Source organism: Lagenorhynchus albirostris, chromosome 6 (genome assembly GCF_949774975.1).
Source record: "Lagenorhynchus albirostris chromosome 6, mLagAlb1.1, whole genome shotgun sequence".
Lineage (NCBI taxonomy): Eukaryota > Metazoa > Chordata > Mammalia > Artiodactyla > Delphinidae > Lagenorhynchus > Lagenorhynchus albirostris.
The window spans coordinates 108,863,322-108,887,165 of NC_083100.1; the positions used below are offsets into that span (position 1 = coordinate 108,863,322).

Consider the following 23,844-nt stretch of genomic DNA (forward strand, 5'->3'; position numbering starts at 1 on the left):
AAAGAACAAGCAAAGCTAAATTGTAGTGTTTAGGAATGGCGACAGTACAACAAAGAAAAGTGAAGAGCTGATTAGCACGCAAGTCAGGCTGGAGGAGGGAGGGCACTGTGAGCATTGCCGGCTTTGCGGTCAGAGTCAAGTCTCCTTGCCATGTGGTATTCAGAGGGGCTCACTTTTTAATTCATGAACTTTTCATTTTTTATGCTATATGTACATGTATGTGTGTATAATGTTATTTTAACAGTTAAAAAATTTTTTTAAGAATGTTCATAGCTGGGGCTTCCCTGGTGGCTCAGTGGTTGAGAGTCCGCCTGCCGATGCAGGGGACATGGGTTCGTGCCCCGGTCTGGGAGGATCCCACATGCCGCGGAGCGGCTGGGCCCGTGAGCCATGGCCCCTGACCCTGCGCATCTGGAGCCTGTGCTCCACAATGGGAGAGGCCACTCAGTGAGAGGCCCGCCTACCACAAAAAAAAAACCCAGAATGTTCATAGCTGTATTGTTCATAATTGCCCCAAACTAGAAACAACCTAAATTCCATTGACAGGGGACTGCATGAATAAATTGTACTGTTCAAATGATGTCCTATTTTTCAGCAATGAAAATAAACCACCTATTGCTCCAGTGAAACTTTGAAACATAATGTAGAGTGAAAAAGCAAGTAGCAAAAAACAATAAGCTGTATGATATCATTTTTATAAACTTCAGAAACCAAGCAAAAACTAAACAATACACTGTTTAGGGATACATACATATGTGATTTTAAAAAACTATTTTAAGGAAGTAAGGGTGGTAAACATAAGATTTAGGATGGAATACATACATATGTGATGTTTTTAAACTACTGTTTTAAAAAGCAAAGGAGGGCTTCCCTGGTGGTGCAGTGGTTGAGAGTCTGCCTGCCGATGCAGGGGACACGGGTTCGTGCCCCGGTCCGGGAAGATCCCACATGCCGTGGAGCAGCTGGGCCCGTGAGCCGTGGCCGCTGATCCTGTGCGTCCAGAGCCTGTGCTCCGCAACGGGAGAGGCCACAACAGTGAGAGGCCCGCGTACCGCAAAAAAAAAAAAGCAAGGGAATGAGAAACACAAAATTCAGGGTGGGTTTTATTTAGAGGGAAGCAAGGAGGATGGGAAGGTATCCACAAGCTTTTATCTTAAGCTATGTAGTGGGTTAACAGTGTACTTCCCATTACTGTTTCTTAATTTACAAATATGTTTATATGAAGTGTTTATCAGATCTGCACACAAAGAATAAAAAATTAAAAATGTAATTCTCCCTTTCATCCACCATTTGTTCATTCATTCAGTTACTCAACAAACGGTTCCTGTGCACCTACTCTATGCCAGGCACCGTGCTAAGTTCTAGGACAGCGCAGGGAACAAAACAGATACTGCTGTTCTCCTCTTGCAGCTCACAACTTCCTAGGACTTATCACGTCACTGGAAATGGTGCTGAGTGTGAAGCAGCTTTTTAAAAATCTACAGAACTAAGAGCCAGGACAATCTCAGAAAAATCAATTTCAGGATAACTGGGAGATACCTTCTTAGCATCACTTGAAAGAGGCCATTTTAAAATTAAGCTGCCAATATATCTGGAAAAGATGAAAACTGTAATTCGAAAAGATACCTGCACCCCAATGTTCATAGCAGCACTATTTACAATAGCCAGGACATGGAAGCAACCTAAGTGTCCATCAACAGATGAATGGATAAAGAAGATGTGATATACATATACAATGGAATATTACTCAGCCATAAAAAGGAATGAAATAATGCCTTTTGCAGTAACATGGATGGACCTAGAGATTATCATACTGAGTGAAGTAAATCAGACAAAGACAAATATATGATATCACTTATTTGTGGAATCTAAAAAAATGATACAAATGAACTTATTTATAAAACAGAAACAGACTCACAGACATAGAAAACAAACTTATGGTTACCAAAGGGGAAAGGGGTGGGGAGGGATAAATTGGGAGTATGGGATTAACATATACACACTACTGTATATAAAATAAACAACAAGGACCTACTGTATAGCACAGGGAACTATGTTCAATGTCTTGTAATAAGCTGTAATGGAAAAGGATCTGGAAAAGAATATATATATACATATATATGTGTATATCTATCTATCTATCTATCTATCTATCTATCTATCTATATAACTGAATCACTTTGCTCTATACCAGAAACTAACACAACACTGTATTTTTTGTTTGTTTTGTTTTGTTTGTCTTTGTAACACAACATTGTAAATCAACTATACTTCAATTAGAAAAGAAAAGAAAGAATGGTGCTGATAAAGCTGTGTGGCTCCATTCCTGGTACATAACAGCAGTGAAAGCAGCAGTGTGCCTATACCTGTACGTGTGCATGTGTACGTGCATGTATCTGTGGATGTATATCCATACTATTACAAATGCATCCTCTGCTGCAGCAGGACATCTCTAGTACAGAATCAACCTGCAAGAAGTTTTACCTGCAGCTCCCGGGATCCTTTGGGTCAGTGTGCAGTGTCTGTGTCTGAGGTCCAGTGCTTGGTCAGCCCGTCATTTCCTCATCCTGCAGAGGCCAGGGGAGCTACCAGCTGTGTTCATTTTAGTCCACCTTCACAATTTCTGCCATTTCCAAACAGTGTGTGAACCTCATTTTCTTCATATCCATGTTTTCTTCGAATCAACTCATTTTTTTCGTTGAATACATCAAATTTTAAAATGTTCATTTTGGAGAGACAGCAGTGCACAGAGGTTAAGAACACAAAGTCTGGAGCCAAGCTGCCCTGGTTTCAACACTGCTTCCCCCACTGCCTAAGCTGATTTAACCCTCTTGGTCCTCGGTTTCCCCATCTATAAGATGAGGGTGATTATAGTTCTTATCACAGAGGTTTATAATCAAGTTGTGAGAATCATAGGATTGTCTCTTTGTCAAGTGTTTGAAAAAGGCCTTCCACAGAGTAAGTGCTATATGAGTGTTTGCTAAATAAATGCCTCTAAGGTAAATGGAAAACCAGTATTACCCGCCATAAAATCTTAAAACAAATAAAACCTTAAAAACAAGATAGGTTTACTAAAGCCTAGCTAGATATCTACCTGCTAAAATGCTTAGTAGGGTGGCCTTAGTATCTTTAAAAATATAAAACAGACAAGAGGGAATGAGGCGTGGGAAATCTTAAGGACATCCCAACACCAGAGTGAGGCCTCCTCTCCACTCCACCGGACAACCAGGAGGGGAAGTGAAACAAGAGTAACTTTCTCACTGTGCCATGACCAGAAATCATCCCCATATGCACCAGGAATAGGCTGTATATGCTCTGGAAAGTTCTGGAAAGGCCATTAAGATAGAAAGTGAGAGGTGCCCTGAGGAGAACATATAAATGAACAATGAAAGCGGGTATTCCTTGTCAATCTATTTATCACAAACATCCCCGTATTGGGAGTAAAACATTTTACACTGGTGGGTTGGCTCCAATGCAGAGCATCTGTTTTCACTTTGAACTGAAGCTTCGTTGTACGAGGTGCCACCAGTGGGACTGTCACTCAAGCCTCCTCTCCATCCTTAGTCTTGAGGTGACTCAGCACCTCTCAGCAGGTGATGCCAGGTGACAGCCTACAGCCAACTTGCTTTATCTTCTCTTTCGCAGGCACAGCGGGCTTAATTTCCATGTATTTATTCTTTTAATCACCAGTGTCACCTGAGATGGATGGCTAGAGGGGCAGCAATAGATTTGGGATCTTGGCACCTCTGAATCTCCCGTTCTGTGTGGGCCAGGTTACAAAGGCCTGTAAAGTGTCAGTCTCAATGGGCCCTGATGGATGGGGTGAGCACCTTGTACAGGCTTCCTCCATAAAAGGATTAGAGGTGATGTTTAGAAAGCAGAGCTCCATCCCTGGAGGCAAGGTGCTAAGAGACATCCACACGCAGTTCTGCATAATCAGTTCAATACCAAAACAGCAAAAGTAGGAAAGGAAGATTAAACAATAATCCATATTTCAGAGACTGAGCAGTGTGATGAAATGGGGAAGAGGGTAAAAGCGTGAAGCCCAGAATCACAAAATGCTCTCATTTCACTCTTTTAAAACATCAAGGCTGAGGTAGGAGATGGCATTCCTGCCCTTGGGAGAATTCTTCCAAGTCCCTCGGAAAGAGTGTCCACTTCGGAGGTTCTCTCTTTGTGAATGAGCACAGGAGGGGGCAGAAAGCTGGCCACCTTAGGTGAGTGTCTCTAATAATTAACGGGGCATTCACAGTCGAGTGAGGCCCTAATAGGCCCACCTCCCAACCTGGGAAATCTCTCCACAGGAGGCCAGGGCTCCAGAGAGATGATCTCCTCCCTCGAGGCTTCAGGCTGGATGCCCCTGGAGGCACCAAGGGGCAGCAGGGGCAAGTGGAGGGTACAAGGGTCAGCACTCAGCAGTCTCTGCTGGCATCACCCTGCCCTCCCAGTCTTTGGTTTATGTAATGTGCTCACCCGACCCCAGTGCAGCAACCCCTTCTCCCAACATTCCTGGGTGTCCAGCCCAGGGTTTGCCCTGGTCCTGCCTTTCTCCTCCCTCTGTCCTTCCTGTACCCCTCCCACCTGCTCCCGTTTCTCTTTGCCATGTCCCAAATCTAATTGATAGTGTTGAAAGACTGACATTGGAGGATTTTTCCACTTCTAGGTTCCATATTATCAAAACCAAAAATTCAGAAATTGGGCTTTGACAATAGGACTGAATCTTGGAAACTGAGACTTCCCAGGAAGTCCAGAATACAAGCCCTATTTACACAGTGAAAGGACCACAGACATTTGGGAGCACAACTAAGACATCCAGGGTTGGCTTCTTGGTAGAAACTGGCCTTTCTGCTCACCCATGAAAATGGTTTCAGACATCATGCTCACTTCTCCTCCAAGTGACATCTTTGCTCCCTCCTGGAGTTCCTAGAAGCCTTCCATAATTACCCAGCAGCAACCTCAGTTTCTGCATACCCTCTCAATCTGCATAGCCAGAAGAGTGCACCTCGCTAACGGATGTGAAGGAGAGTGCATCTCCAGCCAATGACAAGAGCTACCTACTGCTTGCCGAGTCACAACACCAAGAGGCACCGTGCTAAGCACTGGACCATGCAGTAGGCACCATTAGCCTAATTTTACAGATGAGGAAAATGGGGCTCAAAGTAAACTTCCCAGAGTCATATGGACCCCAGAGCCTCTGATCTTAACTATTGTGCCACTGTGTCACATAGAATCGCCAAAGAGGCCTCAGTGGGTCATTGGGTTTGTGTAACATTGATTTAGGTATATGCTGTCAAATTACCTCCACCCCAAAAATACTGCTCCAGGTTTTCTCAGGCTTTTGCCATATGGAAATACTGACGTACATCAGCCCACATGCATTTTCTATACTATGCATTTTTTTTTGAAGCCTGATGGCTAAAATATTTTTCATGTTTAAAACTTAAAACATATACATGGAAAGGATGTATTGTACAACACAAGGCAGATAGCCAACGTTTTGTAATAACTGTAAATGGAAAGTGACCTGTAAAAATTATATAAAATTTTTTTAAATTAAATTTAGAAAACATATACCTGGATAAAAAAAATAAATAAATATACTGTATTTGCCAACAGAATCTTATGGCTGACAATTTTCTAAAGAATTTAACCCAGAATTTCACATGAATGAATTTAGATTTAACTACCTATAGGTGGTATGTGTTAGTGGCTGTAGAGACCTCCAGCAATTTAATGAGCTTCAGTATTTTATTCTGTAAGGAAGGGATTTAATATCATTGTCCCAGGATTGTGGAGAAGATCGAGTAAGGTTATTCATGTCCAAAATACCCATCACAGCCTTCACTGAACATCTGTACTCTTGTAGTCTCCTTCTTGGGCTTCTTTAAATAAGATATACACACTTGTTCGCATATTCTTACTAAATTCTTAAAAATCAATAGTCAAATCCAATTCATCTATATATACATATATAATAAAACCATCTACTGTGCATAAAATCATTTGAAAAGAATGACACAATAACTATCAACTGACGTTTTATTTAACATGATAGAGTGCCATAGTCTCAGTACAAAGTGACTGCTTCAAAGTTCCTTCCTTATTCTTATTGCAACAAATCATATGATGAAGGAAGACCTTCATCAGGGTCATGCAACTCGGAATGGATTCTTTGTGGCTATGTGCAGACATCTTTGGGGACGTTGGAGGAAAGTCTTAGTAATTGGCTTTAATGGGGCTTTTTCCCCACAGGCTCTGTCCTGTCTCCCTTTTTTTTTTAATATATTTTTAAATAAATTTACTTATTTATTTATTTATTTTTGGCTGTGTTGGGTCTTCATTGCTGCGTGCTGGCTTCCTCTAGTTGTGGCGAGCAGGGGCTACTCTTTGTGCAGTGCGCGGGCTTCTCATTGCAGTGGCTTCTCTTGTTGTGGAGCACGGGCTCTAGGCACACGGGTTTCAGTAGTTGTGGCATGTGGGCTCAGTAGCTGTGGTTTGAAGGCTCTAGAGATGTGCCACGAGATTAAATCAAGAAGTCCCCAGCGCCACACTAGAGTGTGGACTTGGACATAGTCAGACATAACATTTTTAAGAGATTAACCTGGTAGCATACGTGACAGATGGACTCGATGGACAAGAAGAGTCTGCAGGTAGGGACACCAGACAGGAGAGTGTCTCTGTGGTCAAGATAAAAATGACGAGGGGGCTTCCCTGGTGGTGCATTGGTTGAGAGTCCGCCTGCCGATGCAGGGGACATGGGTTCGTGCCCCGGTCCGGGAAGATCCCACATGCCACGGAGCGGCTGGGCCCGTGAGCCATGGCCGCAGAGCCTGCGCATCCGGAGCCTGTGCTCCTCAGCGGGAGAGGCCACAACAGTGAGAGGCTCGCGTACCACAAAAAAAAAAAAATGACGAGGGCCCAAAGCAGGGCACTGGAAGTGGAAAGAGAAGGGGAGGGCGGTCTCGTGAAATGTTAATTCCAGGAATTCTGAGCTGACTCGTCTTGAGGAGGTATCAGAAAGCAGTGAAAGGCAAAGAAGGATATCATTCGCTCCAGCTACAATTAGGAAAATTTTTCTAGTACAGCTGGTGAGTCTAAGGAACCTCTCTTTTAGCCTTAGAGTCCCTCCTGGCTTCCTTACAAAGACACTGTGACAGCTGCTTGTGAGCAGGCTCTAAGCCCCAGCTACCTCACTTACTAGCAGGGTAACTAAGGGCGTCAATCTAGTCGCACTCACTAAATGCTGCTGGGTCTCTCTTCGGATGGCCTAGCTTGTCCTACAGAGGTTGCTGACTCTTGTTGTGGGAAAGACACTCAGACTTAGCATTTTAAAATATGGCTTTTGTCATTCATGGAAGGCCTACATGAAGGGAACAACCACCAGGCAGAAGCTAGGCAATTAGAACAACGCAGTCCTTATCACAGGTCCCCTCTACATACACCACCCAAGATCCACCCTCCCTGCCACCCGTGCCCTGAGGGCCTTGTGCCACAAGTGCACACACTTCAGAAGGTATTTGAAAGGATGGCTAATCATATATGTTTTGATAAGAGGTCAGATATCCATTTGGAAACAAGGGGGATCTTGGGTTTTGTTTAGAAGAACAAAGGGGAGTGTGACCTTGAAGATCCGGAAAGAGGGCATGATGTTTGTTCAAAGATATTAAGGATCATTTTTGACTACTTGTGTTTTTAACTAAACATGTGATATGAAGTTCTGTTGGTTATGGAGGAAACTGATTTCCTCAAAAGCCTTTCTAGATAACAATAAATCTCTCTTCACTCCTGAAGAAGGATGTTAGATTTGGACAAAATTCTGTGCTTTTTTTTTTTTTAAATAAAACAGAATTGCTCTCACTTATAGTTCGATTTCTTGTAATAATAGAGTTGTTCTGGGCTTCCCTGGTGGCGCAGTGGTTGAGAGTCCACCTGCCGATGCAGGGGACACGGGTTCGTGTCCCGGTTCGGGAAGATCCCACGTGCCGCGGAGCGGCTGGGCCCGTGAGCCATGGCCACTGAGCCTATGCGTCCGGAGCCTGTGCTCCGCAACGGGAGAGGCCACGACAGTGAGAGGCCCGCGTACCGCAAATAATAATAATAATAATAATAATAATAATAATAATAATAATAGAGTTGTTCTTCAGTTAGATAATGATAATAATGATAATAATGGGAGAATGATTTGTACAATATAAATACTTCCCTCAAACATTCAAAAATGAGGATCCCAAACTTATCTATAGTGACAGAAATCAGAACAGTGGCTTTTGATGGTGGAAAGGCAGGAAGGGAACTGAAAAGGGGCATGAAGGAACTTGCTGGGGGATGGGCACGTTCTGTAAAGATACAGGTAGGGATATAGATTGCACATTTGTCACACCTCATGGAACTGTACACTTACGGTCTTTGCATTTTACTATATGTAAATTATACTTCAATTTTTTTTTTTTTTTTTTTTTTTTTTTGCATTACGCAGGCCTCTCACCGTTGCGGCCTCTCCCGTTGCGGAGCACAGGCTCCGGACGCGCAGGCTCAGCGGCCATGGCTCACGGGCCCAGCCGCTCCGCGGCATGCGGGATCCTCCCGGACCAGGGCACGAACCCGTGTTCCCTGCATCGGCAGGCAGGCTCCCAACCGCTGCGCCACCAGGGAAGCCCTATACTTCAATTTTTAAAAACGAAACAGGGAAAGAGCATGCAAGCAGATTTCCAGTTAAACATGATAGACCAACCATATTCATTATATCATCTCCTCTGGAAACTCCAATAAAATGAGGATAAAGGAATAGCATAGGTATAAGCCTATGAAGACAAAGAGATTAAGAAAGTTCATCCAATTTTTGAAGATGGACAGTGAATAGAGGAGTAGGAATTGCCAGAATGAAGAAGCTCTGAGTAAAGTGCTCACAGAAAGTGATAAGAAGCTGGCTTACTACCTTTCTGGACCCTGGGAACCTCGGGTTGTCCCCAGGCAGGAGACTGGAAATTTATCCTCTGGACTCTGGGTCCTGCAGCACCATTCAGCAGGTCCCATCCACCCACAGAGTGCTTTTAAGAAGCTGTTTAGCACCTCAAGCTTAATATAAATGGACAGACATTTGAGGAATACCTCTACCACACAAGAAAGAAACTAAAGCAAACTGGGAAAAGGAACCCAGAGGAAACAGAAACAATGTAAGGAACAGAATAAAACATTTCAATAAAACTACACCTAACATCTTTAGAGAGAAAAGAGAAGATATTGCACCCATAAAATAAGAAAAGGACACTATAGAAAGGAAATAGAAAACAAAAAATTGAAAATCAAAAACATGAGAGCAGAAATCTTTAAAAATCAATAGAAAAGTAGGAAGATAAAACTTCGTAAATTTCCCAGAAAGGCAAATCAGAAGACAAAAGATAAAGGCTTTAGAGGAGAAATCCGGGAAGCAGAGAAAACAGAGAAAAAAACAAATCATCAACCTATACAAGAAAACTTCCCCAAACTGAAAGACACAAGTTTCTAGATTAAAATGGTCCACCAAATGCCCAACCCAAAGCCTTAAAACGCAAGCACCAGGTTGCGAGATTTTATCACACCTGGGATAAAGAGAATGTTCTAAAAGCTTTTAGAGAGAAAAAAATGGTTTACCTACAAAAAGTAAGACTTAGAATGGCAGGGGTCCTCTCAACAGCTTCCTATAAGCCAAAAGCAATGGGACGATGCCTTCAAATTTCTGAGCATCAGTGTTTCAGCCTAGATTTCAATACCCACAAACAGTGTCTGAGAGAAAAACAAAGACATTTTCAAACATTTCAAAACATGGACCTTCTGTGTGCTCATTTTTAGGAAACTACTAGAAGCTGTGCTACACCGCAACAAGTGAGACAAGAAAACAGTAAAGTATTCAGGGAACAAAGAGGACAAGAAAGCAAGGGAGTGGAGTCCCAGATGATGACAGTGGGAAGCCCCCTGTAATATTTTTACAGCAGACCCAAGGAGCAGCCCATCCTGGTTGGAGCAGGACAGAGGTCTCAGAAAGCAGCAGGCCAGGGAGAAGAGGTTATCTGATGTGCTTCAATAGTTGGGAAAAACTACAAAAGGCTTAGACCAATCTGATGGGGAAACGTATGTATGTGTATATAGACAACTACACACGTGAAGATGGAAAGCATTTACAAATTCCCAAGAAAAGGCACAATCATGGTATACAATCATAACAGTGTAAACACCGAATGTTGATCTAACTAAAAACTGTTCAAATACAGTGTGAAAACAGGGGGCAGAAATGTGAGAGTAGCATAAAAGAGTTAAATCCTCACCTACCTATAATAGGTGAGTCAATAGATTCTTCCACAAATGGACAAATCAAGGAAAGGAATAGGAGCATAGAAGATGAACTGTGGAGATAGACAGCAGAAGGAACTAATACAAGAGTTTAAAATAGTTGCTCTTGGGTTTTGAGACTAGGGAGAGGAGTTAGGTTGGGAAGCTAGTGTAAGGCTTTCAGTACCACTGGACAATTTTTTAACTTGGTAAAAATAAAATAAATATATTTTTTAATTCTCCAAAAAAGAGAGGTGTTTCTTTTGATAATTTGGGAGTAGAATTTAATTCTGTTTTCTATTTTTATTAAATTATCATTTTGGTTGGTAACCAAGAGGCTACATTGCCCTTCCTTAAATATTAGGTTGGGCCAACTTGGTATAGTGTGTATGAATCTGCAATTGCAAACATATGTGTAAAAGAAATTTCATATTTTTTTGATTTTCTGAAGTCCGATTCCAAGTCCCTATCCGGCTTGAAATTCAACCTCAGTCATTATTGAGCTTCCTTATGAGCTTCCTGCCTGAGGGTATGCAAAGGTCCTGGGGCCAAGCATTCCAGAGACTCTTAGTCTTCAGTTCACAGTGGCTTTCCCAGAAATGCCTGTTGTCTCAATCCCTGTGGTTCTGAAAGGCTGAGAAACCTGGCTCCTCACATGAAGAGTGGAGGCCTGGGGTCTTGGGTGGAGTTGGAGTGCTGCCCCTGCTTAGGGCTAGCTCTTTGCCTCTGAGGCCAGACCCCCGCGAGAATGCAGACACCTGTTTATGGTAGAACCCACAGGCCTCCATCCTCGCCTGCCTTGGGGAATCACTCCAGCTCCCCAGTCTCACCCACCCTCCCTTCCAAAATCTGCCTGACCAGCTAAGGCTTTCAGGAAAGACTTAAAGAATTTATCTTCAAGTTGCTTCTGCTTTCAACCCTTCAAGCACCCCTGGGCTAGGACACCAAAGAGTCCGACTACCTTGGAATGAGTGGAGGGAAGAATACAGAGGACCACACACAAATCCCTGTCTCTATACTACTCTGTCCTCTTGAGCTGGAGACTCTGAGGAAGGCTAGTCACCATGCCTTTGCACAACAGGTCCCAACATATTTCCATCAAATATAGGAGACCTAAGACCGTAGAATGCTCACTGGGTCAGTGGAGTCCCATTCAGCCCAGGGCTATAAGAATTTGGAAAAGGGAGAGCTGGGGAAGTGTTGGACTAGCTCCTACATCAAATCTTCTCCTCCTTTCCAGACTCTGTGTTTCATCTTACACTTGACCAAGTCTTTCATCAGGATCTTAGTCTGGAAGCATCTACCAGCTGTGCTACATGCATTAAAGAGCTGAGTGGCGTTGACAGCACTGAGGCTGAAATTAGACATCAACAGGGTCCCCAAAGCTGTAAAGAGACCCTGCTACCTCAGACCTACTCTCAGGCCCCACTCCTCGCACCACCTCAGCCCTCTGTCTGCCCAAAAAGTTTTCTTCTAATAGCCAGACTGAAGCTAAACCATGAAGAGAACCCACGGAGGCAATTCTGCACCACGGCAGATTGGATTTTAATTCTGTTCACTAACTTAAAGTGATGTTTTAAAGTTTTTTAAATAATTCAGAAAAAAACCACAGGGTTTTTGGTAAACTATTCAGGGTTAATGGCATTGCCTAATCATGTGTGAGAACATCCAGCCTTCAGAAAGGAAGAGAGACACTACCTCCCTCGTGCAAAGTAATTCCTGTGTCCTTGAGGTGGGAGTCTTTGCTCCCAGAGCTGTGGGCACTGCTTTAAGGCTCGCAAAAAGAGAGCTTCCAAGGCCTTCCACCAAGTGGAATGTATGCACAAACCTCACTGGTTTGGGAAGGAATTGGTTCAAGTATCTCACCTCAGCCAAACAAAGGAAGTTGTATATAATGCAGTATACAGTAAGTCCCCTACATACGAACCTTCAAGTTGCAAACTTTCAAAGATGCGAAAGTGCGTTCGCTTGTCAAATCACGTAAGTTAGGCACCATGTCTGGCATACGTTGTCACGTGCGTACATTCTCTACAAGTGGTTGTGCTTTTGTGTACTTTACTGTACAGTACTGTATAGAGTACAGTAGTACAGTATCTTTATTTCAAGCCCAGGATGTCCTGAAGCAGGCGTAAAAGCAGCAGTGATGTAGCTGGTGCTGCTAAGAGGCGCCAGGAATTGGAGGCCCAGAGGAAGGACGAAGAGAGACAAGAGGAAGAGGTAACTGAAGAACGGAAGAGACTCACGATGCAGGAAGTGGCAAGGGGATTTTCTTTATTTGAGGAGGCCCTGTTAGTTTTTGAGGCACAGGACCTGAACGTAAACAGTACACGAAGGTTGCAGCAGCCGTTCAGAATGCAATCCAGTGCTACCCTGTCATCTATGATGAGAAAAAAAGAGCTACTACCCAGACATCACTGGATCGTTTTTTCAAGAGGGTAGATAGAAGTGAATCCAGCAAGGAACCAGAACCTGTGCCATCCACGTCAGGCGTGAGTGACATTGCAGCCTGCCCTCCATCTCCTATTGCTGATGACCCTTCAGCTCTACCATCTCCCACCTCCTCTCCCTCCTCCAGTCAGTAACTCTTCTGGCCTGTTCACTCGATGCCAGCCCCTGGATGACAGCTGTCCTACTGTACGACTGTACTTTTCAAGGTACTGTACTGTAAGATTAAAAATATTTTTATTTTTGGTGTTTGTTTTTTATGTATTATTTGTGTGAAAAATATTATAAACCTATTACAGTACAGTACTATACAGCCGATTGTGTTAGTTGGGTACCTAGGCGAACTTCGTTGGACTTAAGAACAAATTGGACTTATGAACGTGCTCTCAGAATGGAACTCGTTCGCATGTGAGGGACTTGCTGTACTTGGAAGCTTTCAACAAAGCCTCTATTAAAACTTGCTTGCCACCTTTCAGTCCTTAGCTTTAAAAAATAATCCTCCTCAACAAATAAGTAGGAGCATTTTCTGAAACGTTAACACATTATCGGTATTCGTTGTAGAAATAAACAAGATTATAAAGGTATAGCTGACTAAAGGTAAGGCATTGGCTTTGTAATTAGGCACTGGTTTCAGAAACAAATCAAAATTTTAGGCAGTAGAAACCACACAGTCACTTTGTACATGAGTACAACATACCATTTACTGGTTGAAGGCTTTGACTTTCAGCTGACGGACTGCAGGGCCGACTCAACAGGTGTACGAACCTCCCCACTAAGCACAGTCATTGACGGATGCCTCGGCCCTCTCTGCCCTGGTGGCTCTGAGGCCCAGCAGCCTCTGCTGACACCTGCTGGTGTCCATAGCAGAGTTTCCTCCTCCTGACCCGCTGCCTGGACTTCTGGTCTGTGTAGTGGATATTGGCTAAAACAGCAGGAAAGGTGTTATAGTAGAGGGAGAGCTGCTCTATAAGATCTGGATATTAATGGCCAGGCATTAATCAGCACCAATAACGAAGCCCAGGCAGGTATCTAGAAAATTCAAATGGTGAAACCAGCTTTTGCAAGATTGCTTTTCCCAAACAGGATATTTGTTTGAAAATCATCTATATCCATCTCTGTGGAACCCATTCATTCTACCACTCCCGATCTCCTCCCCATTTTAAGCAAGTTATACCCAGAGAACAGAGAAAGGGCTGGCCTCATTCTCTTCAAAAGGGAATTTAAATTGTTCTGCTGTTGTTAATTAACTCAGTCCTAATTGGGAACAATGCCAACCAGAAGAAAGGGGACATGCACACGAAACTCTTGACAGGTAATGTGCGAAGGGTGAGCTGCATCCGGGGACAACGCTCCTCAGGAAAGGAAATGGGATGGGAAGATTTCTTGGAAAAAAGAAAAATGAATTCTTCCCTGGGTCCAAGAACATTGCTGGGCTGTGTTGTTAGAAGCAACAGGCCAAGCAGAGAGAATTGGCAAGCAGCAGGAAATAGCTGGCTTGTAAAGGCTTGGCTCTACTGCCCAACGTTTGATGCGGGATAATCTCATCTGTCTAAATTGTCCCTAATTGGGACGAATAGTCTCCTTTGTGAAAATAGCAACACAATAGTTCTTCCCAAAATAGAGTATGTGTGTGCCAGGCACAGAGCTAGGCCATCTTACCGAAGCTCAGAGCGATCCTGTGTTATTATCCCCATTTAACAGGACAAGAGACTGAGACTCGGAGAGGCCGAACCGCTTGCCCAAGGTTACACCTTCATGCCAGTGACAGTGTGTGTGTGTCCTTCCAACCCAGGGCTGTCTGACTTCAGAGCCAATGCTCTTTCCTCCTCCTCATGCTTTCCTAAAGCAAACATTGAAAGATAAATAATTCCGATGCAGGCAAAAGTGCACCATTTGCCTTTTTCGATTTGTATAATTTTAAATGTCACCACAAGTTCACTTCTAAATCACTTTTAAAACAACTAACTTTGTTTTAAGGCAAGTGGGGAAAAAGCCCTGCTGTAATTTGTACAGTTGTAGAATTTGCTGTGCAGTTTTCTACTCAGCTTTCCAGGGACAGTTCAAACAGAAACAGATGACAATCTAGGACACTTATCTTGCCTATTGCGAATACCCACCACCGCGTTTTTTTCCAGCTGGTAAAAAAGCCGTCACACGAGGTACACAATGGCCTCCAGGCACACACAGGGACTGCACGGAGAAGAGAGCTGTCAGCTGCATGCCTAGGCAGGTGTGGCAGCAACCAGCTTCAGACGAATAAACACCAACTGTAACAAGAGTTTTAATCTCATTTCCTCAACTGCATTAGAAGCACATATGCATTCAGGACTGCTGGCCAATTACCGCAGGGCCCAGTCCATATTAGTAGACAAATCTACATGACTGCCCTTCAAGTAAAAGAGCGTCTAGAATTTATCTGGTCTACTTTGCTAAGGGATAAGCTTCAAGAATCTATAAAGTTTTGCTTTAAGATTCAAATATAATCCTAAAGTCATTCTTTCATTCAAGAAATATTTGTGCTGGCCTATTAGGTGTCAGCACAATTCTACATACTGCCGATAGCCTGTTAGGAGACTGACTAGAAAAGGATTTTTTAAGAGTAGAGTTAGAGAGACAGGGAGTGCTGCAGGGGGCAGGCATTTGCTATTTTATACAGGGTGAGCAGAGAAGGCTTCTTTAATGGCTTTTGAGCAGATATCTGACAAAAATGAGGGGGCAGCCCATAAAAATAACTGGGAGAAAAGGCATTGCAAGCAGTGGGAAGAGCAAGTGCAAAGGCCCTGAGGTGTATGTTTGGCATGTATCAGGAAGAGAATCAAGACCAAGGTGGCTATTGCAGAATGAGGGGAGATGTTAGATAAAGCCACAGAGGTGGCAGGGGCTGATCACTTAGGGCCTTGTATGCCTCAGCAGGAAACTGGCTTTTTCTCTGAGTGAGGTTTTTAAGCTGAAGCATGACAGGATTTGACTTATGTTCTAGAAGAATCACTGTGACTGCTGGGTGGAGAATTGTAGTGGGGTAGGAGTGGGAACAGGGAACCCAGTTAGATGGCTACTGCAATAATCCAGGTGAGGGATGCTGGTGCCTCGGACCAGGTGGTAGTAGTGAAAAAGGCTACTACTGGGCTTCCCTGGTGGCGCAGTGGTTGGGAGTCCGCCTCCCGATGCAGGGGACACGGGTTCGTGCCCTGGTCCAGGAAGATCCCACATGCCGCGGAGCGGCTGGGCCCGTGAGCCATGGCCGCTGAGCCTGCGCGTCCGGAGCCTGTGCTCCACAACGGGAGAGGCCACAGCAGTGAGAGGCCCACATACCACAAAAAAAACCCCAAAAAACAAAAAAGGCTACTACTGGACACTGGATATACCTTAAAGGTGGAACAAACAGGGCTGGCTGATGGACTGGATGTGGAGTATAAGAGGAGAAAGAGAGATGACTCCAAAGTTTTTGGCCCGAACACATGGACAACTAGAGTTCTTTCCTTTGCTGGGGAAGACTGAGGAGGGACCAGGTTTGGGGAGAAAGCTCAGAAGCTTGGTTTCTGACATGTTAAAGTCTGAGATATCTATTAGTTGATGCCTATTAACCATCTTAATGGAGAGTAGCCAGTTAGATGTACACATGCAGGATTCATGGGCGAGATCTGGGCTGTTGTATAAAGTCAGGAGTCCACAGCATCTAGTAGTCATTTAAAGTTGTGAGATGCATGAGGTCATTGAGGGAGTAGAAGGGTTGAGAAGATGAGGAAGGATCAGCAAAGGAAATCAGGATGAGTTGCCAGGGGCTCATGAGGAAGCTAAATGAAGACCATGTTTGCAAGTAGGAGTGCCAAGTCAATCTCTGTGTCAAATGCTTCTGATAGGTTAAGTAATTTGAAGACAGAGAATCATATTCCTTTGGCAACAGGGAAACCATTGGTGATCCTGACCAGACCCGTTTCAGTAGAATAATGGGGATGGAAGCCCAACTGGAGAGAGTTCAAGGGAAAATGGGAAGAGAGAAAGCAGGAAAAAAAAGAGGGTATGTATAACCCTGTTAAGGAACTTTGCTGTAAAGGGAAAATGGGACCACTGCTGTGGGATGGTCAAGATGGGAGACGTTACAGCACGTTTACATGCTGCTGAGAATGATCCAGTGGAGAGGGGAGGTGAGACGACACAGGAGAGGGAGAGGCTGACTGCTACGGTGGAGCTCGAGAGGCAGGATGGATGCACGAGTAGAGGACAGACTCATTCACCACCGTCACTGTGGTGGAACAGAAGCAAGCTATCTTCTGATGACCACTGTTTTCTCAGTGAAATACGAAGCAAGGATAACAGCTCAGAGTTAGAAAGAGAGGAGGTGTTAGAACTGAGGGCCAAGGACAGCGATGGAACCAGGGAAGGGTTAAGAACCGCAGGGCAGCGTTAGGAACTCACTTGAGCTCAGTAGTCATGAACTAAAGCTTTGTCAGTCAACATGTTCTCAGGCAGTCATTCAGCTATTCAGGGCAGGTGTGGAAAAGGAAGAGCGTGGAATTAAACCTGGGGGCTTGGGGGTGGTGAGGGTCCTACAAAGGCATGATAATGGAGGACCAGAAAATCTCAATTAGGTTAGGGGAGGGACAGTGAGAAGACAGTGGAGTCAACGATGGTGGAGTCTTGTGAGGTTGAGGGGCTGTGGGAGAGGGCACCAGAGGGAGAGAAAGGGAACGGCAGTAAGCAGTGGTTGATGAACGAGAGGCATGATGCCGAGACGAAGTCGTGGACGAGGATGTGGTTACTGATGATAACTATGGCTAAAGTTTGACTGTAGGAGCAGGTGGCTGAGACCGCTGAGCTGGCCAGTGACTGCGAGGCCCCTGGTACTGGAAGGCTTGCCTATACCAAATGACGCCAGGAGTAGTATTGGCATAAGCCAGGAGCTGATCTGAGTCTGCAAGGAACAAGGGGGACTGGCACTGGCCCTACAACAAGGGGGCGGGGAGGCAGGTGATGTACAGTCTGATGGCATAAGGCACAAAACTGGGGGTTACGTGGAGGAGGAAGGGGCAATGATCAGGAAATTAAATGGGATTCTTGTATTTCACTACATAGGATTTAACAACAAAAGGATTGAACATGACAGTCCTTGATCTTTCTGGCTCTCATTTCCCAAGAAGTGAGAAATGGGGGGAAGAAGCACCCACAGTCTTATCCTTATCACTTGCCTTAGTCCTGTTAAAGAATCAGAGCCTCAAGCGTACTCTACTCACTCATGGACCACAAGAATATGATTGTTGGGGGTGGCGTTTTTCCTGTGTACTGGACTTAATAGGAAGGAGGCTAAAACCAAAGCCTTGAATCTCTAAGGCAACACTCCCAGCATTTTCCAAACGGTTTGCCTTCACATATTTCAGGAGTCGTATGACATCACCTGGGACCTGAAATGGATTTTCTCCATCTTAAATCTCGCTGCCTATGAATGACATTACTTACTGAATACTCACGTGAAGAACCAGAAGCACAGAATAGAGTCGGGTCACTGCTCTCTAAAAACCCACATTGCAGAGCACCATGACACACACCCTGCATATTCCTTTTATTTCTTAATTTTTATTGGAGTATAGTTGCTTTACAATGTTGTGTTCATTTCTGCTGTACAGCTAAGTGAATGTTATACATATACATATATTCACTCTTTTTTTAGATTTCCTTCCCATTTAGGTCACCACAGAGCACTGAGTAGAGTTTCCTGTGCTATACAGTAGGTTCTCATTAGTTATCTGTGCTATACATAGTAGTGTATGTATGTCAATCCCAATCTCCCAATTCTTCCCACCCCCTCTTCTCCCCTTAGTAACGATAAATTTGTTCTCTACCTCTGTGACTCTATTTCTGCTTTGCAAATAAGTTCATCTGTACCATTTTTCTAGATTCCACATATAAGCGATATTATACGATACTTGTTTTTCTCTTTCTTACTTCACTCTGTATGACAATCTCTAGGTCCATCCACGTGTCTGCAAAGGGCACTATTTTATTCCTTTTTATGGCTGAGTAATATTCCATTGTATATATGTACCACATCTTCTTTATCCATTCCTCTGTCGATGGACATGTAGGTTGCTTCCATGTCCTGGCTATTGTAAATAGTGCTGCAATGAACATTGGGGTGCAAGCATCTTTTTGAATTATGGTTTTCTCTGCATATATGCCTAGGAGTGGGATTTCTGGGTCATATGGTAGCTCTATTTTTCATTTTTTAAGGAACTTCCATACTGTTCTCCATAGTGGCTGTTATCAATTTACTTTCCCACCAACAGTGCAAGAGGGTTCCCTTTTCTCTGCACCCTCTCCAGCATTTATTGTTTGTAGATTTTTTTGATGATGGCCATTCTGACCAGTGTGAGGTGATACCTCATTGTAGTTTTGATTTGCATTTCTCTAATAATTAGTGATATTAAGCATCCTTTCATGTGTTTGTTGGCCATCTGTATGTCTTCTTTGGAGAAATGTCTATTTAGGTCTTCTGCCCATTTTTTGATTGGGTTGTTTTTTTTTGTTGTTTTTTTGATATTGAGCTGCATGAGCTGTTTGTATATTTTGGAGATTAATCACTTGTTGGTTGCTTCATTTGCATAAATCTTCTCCCATTCTGAGGGCTGTCTTTTCATTTTCTTATGTTTTCCTTTGCTGTGCAAAAGCTTTTAAGTTTAATTAGGTCCCATTTGCTTATTTTGATGTTTGCTGTAGGTTTGTCCTATATGGCCTTTATTATGTTGAGGTAGGTTCCCTCTATGCCCACTTTCTGGACGTAGTTTTTATCATAAATGGGTGTTGAACTTTGTCAAAAGCTTTTTCTGCATCTATTGAGATGATCATACAGTTTTTATTCTTCAGTTTGTTAATGTGGTGTATCACATTGGTTGATTTGCAGATATTGAAGAATCCTTATATCCCTGGGATAAATCCCACTTGATCATGGTGTATGATCCTTTTAATGTGCTGTTGGATTTGGTTTGCTAGTATTTTGTTGAGGATTTTCACATCTATGTTCATCAGTGATATTGCCCTGTAATTTTCTTTTTTCGTGATATCTTTGTCTGGTTTTGGCATCAGGGCGATGGTGGCCTTGTAGAATGAGTTTGGGAGTCTTCCTTCCTCTGTAATTCTTTGGAAGAGTTTCAGAAGGGTAGGTATTAACTCTTCTCTAAATGTTTGATAGAATTCACCTGTGAAACGACCTGGCCCTGGACTTCTGTTTGTTGGAAGATTTTTATTTTTTTATTGATTTAAAAAAATTTTTTTGGCTGCGTTGGGTCTTCGTTGCTGCACGCAGGATTGCTCTAGTTGCGGCGAGTAGGGGCTACTCTTCATTGCTGTGCACGGGCTTTCTCATTGCAGTGGCTTCTCTTGCCACGGGCTCTATGCGTGTGGGCTTCAGTAGTTGCAGCACATGGGCTCAGTAGTTGTGGCGCATGGGCTCTAGGGCGCATGGCCTACAGTAGTGTGGCACACGGACTCAGTAGTTGTGGCACATGGGCTTAGTTGCTCGGTGTCATGTGGGATCTTCCTGGACCAGGGATCAAACCCATGTCCCCTGAATTGGCAGGCAGATTCTTAACCTCCCTGCACCACCAGGGAGGTTCCTGTTGGAAGATTTTTAATCACAGTTTCAACTTCAGTACTTGTGACTGAGCTGTTCATATTTTCTATTTCTTCCTGGCTCAGTCTTGGAAGGCTGCATCTTTCAAAGAATTTGTCCATTTCTTCTAGGTTGTCCATTTTATTGGTGTAAAGTTGCTTGTAGTAATCTCTTATGATTCTTTGCATTTCTGTGGTGTCCATTGCAACTTCTCCTTTTTCATTTCTAATTTTATTGATTTGAATCCTCTCCCTTTTTTTCTTGATGAGTCTGGCTAATGGTTTATCAATTTTGTTTATCTTCTCAAAGAACCAGCTTTTAGTTTCATTGATCTTTGCTATTTTCTTCATCTCTATTTCATTTATTTCTGCTCTGATTTTTACAATTTCTTTCCTTCTACTAACTTTGGGTTTTGTTTGTTCTTCTCTCTCTAGTTGCTTTAGGTGTAAGGATAGGTTGTTTGAGATTTTTCTTGTTTCTTGAGATAGGATTGTATTGCTATAAACTTCCCTCTTAGAACTGCTTTTGCTGTGTCCCATAGGTTTTGGATTGTTGTGTTTTCATTGTCACTTTTCTCTAGGTATTTCTTAATTTCCTCTTTGATTTTTTCAGTGATCCATTGATTATTTAGTAACATATTGTTTAGCCTCCATGTGTTTGTGTTTTTTACAGTTTTTTTTCCTGTAACTGATTTCTAATCTCATAGCGTTGTGGTTGGAAAAGACGCTTGATATGATTTCAATTTTCTTAAATTTACCTAGGCTTGATTTGTGACCCAAGTTGTGATCTATCTTGGAGAATGCTCCACGTGCACTGGAGAAGAAAGTGTATTCGGCTGCTTTCGGATGGAATGTCCATTAAGTATCAATTAAGTCTATCTGGTCTAATGTGTTATTTAAGGCTTGTGTTCCCTTATTAATTTTCTGTCTGGATGATCTATCCATTGGTGTAAGTGGGGTGTCAAAGTCCCCCACTATTATTGTGTTACTGTCAATTTCCCCTTTTATGGCTGTTAATATTTACCTTGTATATTGAGATGCACCTATGTTGGGTGCATATATATTTACAATTGTTATGTTTTCTTCTTGGATTGATCCATTGATCATCATGTAGTGTGCTTGTCTCTTGGAACAGTCTTTAAAGTCTAATTTTTTTTTTTGTCTGATATGAGTATTGCTACCCCAGCTTTCTTTTGATTTCCATTTGCATGGAATATCTTTTTCCATCCCCTCACTCTTAGTCTGTATGTGTCCCTAGGTCTGAAGTGGTCTCTTGTAGACAGCATATACACGGGTCTTGTTTTTGTATCCATTCAGCCAGTCTGTGTCTGTTGGTTGGAGCATTTAATCCATTTACATTTAAGGTAACTATCGATATGTATGTTCCTACTGCCACTTTCTTAATTGTTTTGGGTTTCTTTTTTTTTAAGATTTTTTAATGTAGACCATTTTTAAAGTCTTTATTGAACTTCTTACAGTATTGCTTCCATTTTATGTTTTTTGGCCACAAGGCATGGGGGATATTAGCTCCCCAACCAGGGATTGAACCCACCCCCTGCATTGGAAGGTGAAGTCTTAACCACTGGACCTCCACAGGGAAGTCCCTGTTTTGGGTTTGTTTTTGTAGGTCTTTTTCTTCTCTTGTGTTTCCCGCCTAGAGAAGTTCCTTTAAAAGGAACTATGCCAATCAGGGATCGAACCTGTGCCCCCGGCAGTGGAAGCACAGAGTCTCAACCACTGGACCACCAGGGAAGCCCTGTATGTTTCTTTTAAATCATTATACATTATATGATCCTCTCACTAACAACCAAAAAATGAGTCTCCAAAGGCCATTATACAAAATCAGTGTTAGTATTATAACCCAAAATGCACACTTGGGGATGGGGGACTGGTCTCAAGTCCGATTCATTGAATAAATACATCTCCTTTGACGGAGGGAAATGACAAAAGCCGTGCTCTCCTCTACCATGTCCTCACTTCCCATAAATGCTGAAGGTACAGAGGGAAAAGGTCGATAGTGACCATGAGCTTCATGCTGGGGGTTCAACATGAGAGATGGGTACTTTCCAGGGCCACAGATACCCAAGACCCCCCCATCACGACAGTGGAGTTCAAAATGTTCACCTCAATCCAAGTAAGAAACTATGCCACGTACTTCAGTTACCTTTGCTAATCTGATTAACCATGAGAGCCTTTTAAGAGTAAAATGAAGGGAAGCAACCTGTAACCAATAATCAGAGCCCCTCCCCCAACACACATGCATGCCCACGCAGCAAAGAAAAGAGGACCAGAGTCTGGATCCTTGGACACCGTCATACTTGGACTTCTCTGTGCTCTAGAGATGTAGCTCAGCAACCTCAGGCTCCTCCAGCCCCTGCCACCACATGCAGGAAGTGGGAAAGCCTCACTCTCCCCTCGCCCACCCTCCTCAGCAGTGAGCAGCAGTTTTCCCAAGCGGCCCAGGCCAGGCCATCTCTCTGAGTGTTCCGCATAGGCAGGAGCATCACCACCTCTCCCGCATGCATCTGGAACAGGCAGAAAGGGAAGGGAATGAAACACCTTTGCTGTGGCAAAAAGCTCCTCAGATTCCCATAAAACTAGGTGATTATTAAGTGGGGCTAGGGCCTGTATGTTCCTTTGGCACAAGAAGAGAAAGTAAGTTCAACTGAGAATGGCAAAAATGCTTGGAGAAGGGGTGACAATCAACAAAAATTGGATACAGTCTCTCGGCCCGTGGTTGACAACCTTCATACCATGCTTCTCCAAGTGCCCGACACCCCTTGTTTTCAGTGAGTGGCAGAACGTTCTTTGACTTTCCAGATTTTAGGCCTTGGGAAAGTGGCTTAACATCTGAGAGCATCAGGGTTTGGGGCTCCAAATTGAAGTTGATGCTGCTGCACTGCTCATAATAAGTATCATAAGACATCTGATGAGCACTTACCTCATGCCAGGCCCTGCCTACTAAGTCCCATGTAGGCAGTGTCTCACTTGATCCCCAAGACTCTGTGAGGTGGGCATCATCATCTCCACTTCACAGATGGGGCTACTCACAGCTCTACCCAACTCGAGAACTTGAATAATGGATAAAACACATGCAATATCTGGTAAACAATGATGATTCAAAAAGAAAATGAGACTTCTATATATAAGAGAATGATATTTTAAAATAATCAAATGATAATGCTTTAAAATGCACATTTAAATAATGATACGTGTGCAGAAGAAAAAGCTCCTAAAGTATAAACACCAAGTTATGCAAAAAAATGACCTTTGAAGGGGATTTTTACTTTTACCTGAGTTGTTTTTAACAAGCATATATTACTTGTATAACTTAAAACACACTCAAAAGATCAGAAACATTAAAAAAATACATAGAAAAAATAACCTAGATGGAATAGGCTGAAATATTAATGGCAATTGCCTGATTGGTTTTTTTGTTTGTTTGTTTGTTTGTTTGTTTTTTTGCTGTACGCGGGCCTCTCACTGCTGTGG

General features: G+C 43.2%; 1 protein-coding gene across 1 annotated transcript in view; it reads left to right on the forward strand.

Moving 5' to 3' along the window:
* STEAP3 (STEAP3 metalloreductase) overlaps positions 1 to 21,176 on the forward strand; it is a 79,728-nt gene extending 58,552 nt beyond the window's left edge. Inside the window, exons 5-6 of the mRNA XM_060151534.1 lie at positions 18,416 to 18,472; positions 21,115 to 21,176. Of these exons, the coding sequence (XP_060007517.1) occupies positions 18,416 to 18,454 (39 nt within the window). The 3' untranslated portion in view covers positions 18,455 to 18,472; positions 21,115 to 21,176. The remainder of the gene's footprint in view (positions 1 to 18,415; positions 18,473 to 21,114) is intronic.
* The last annotated feature ends 2,668 nt before the right edge of the window (positions 21,177 to 23,844 follow it).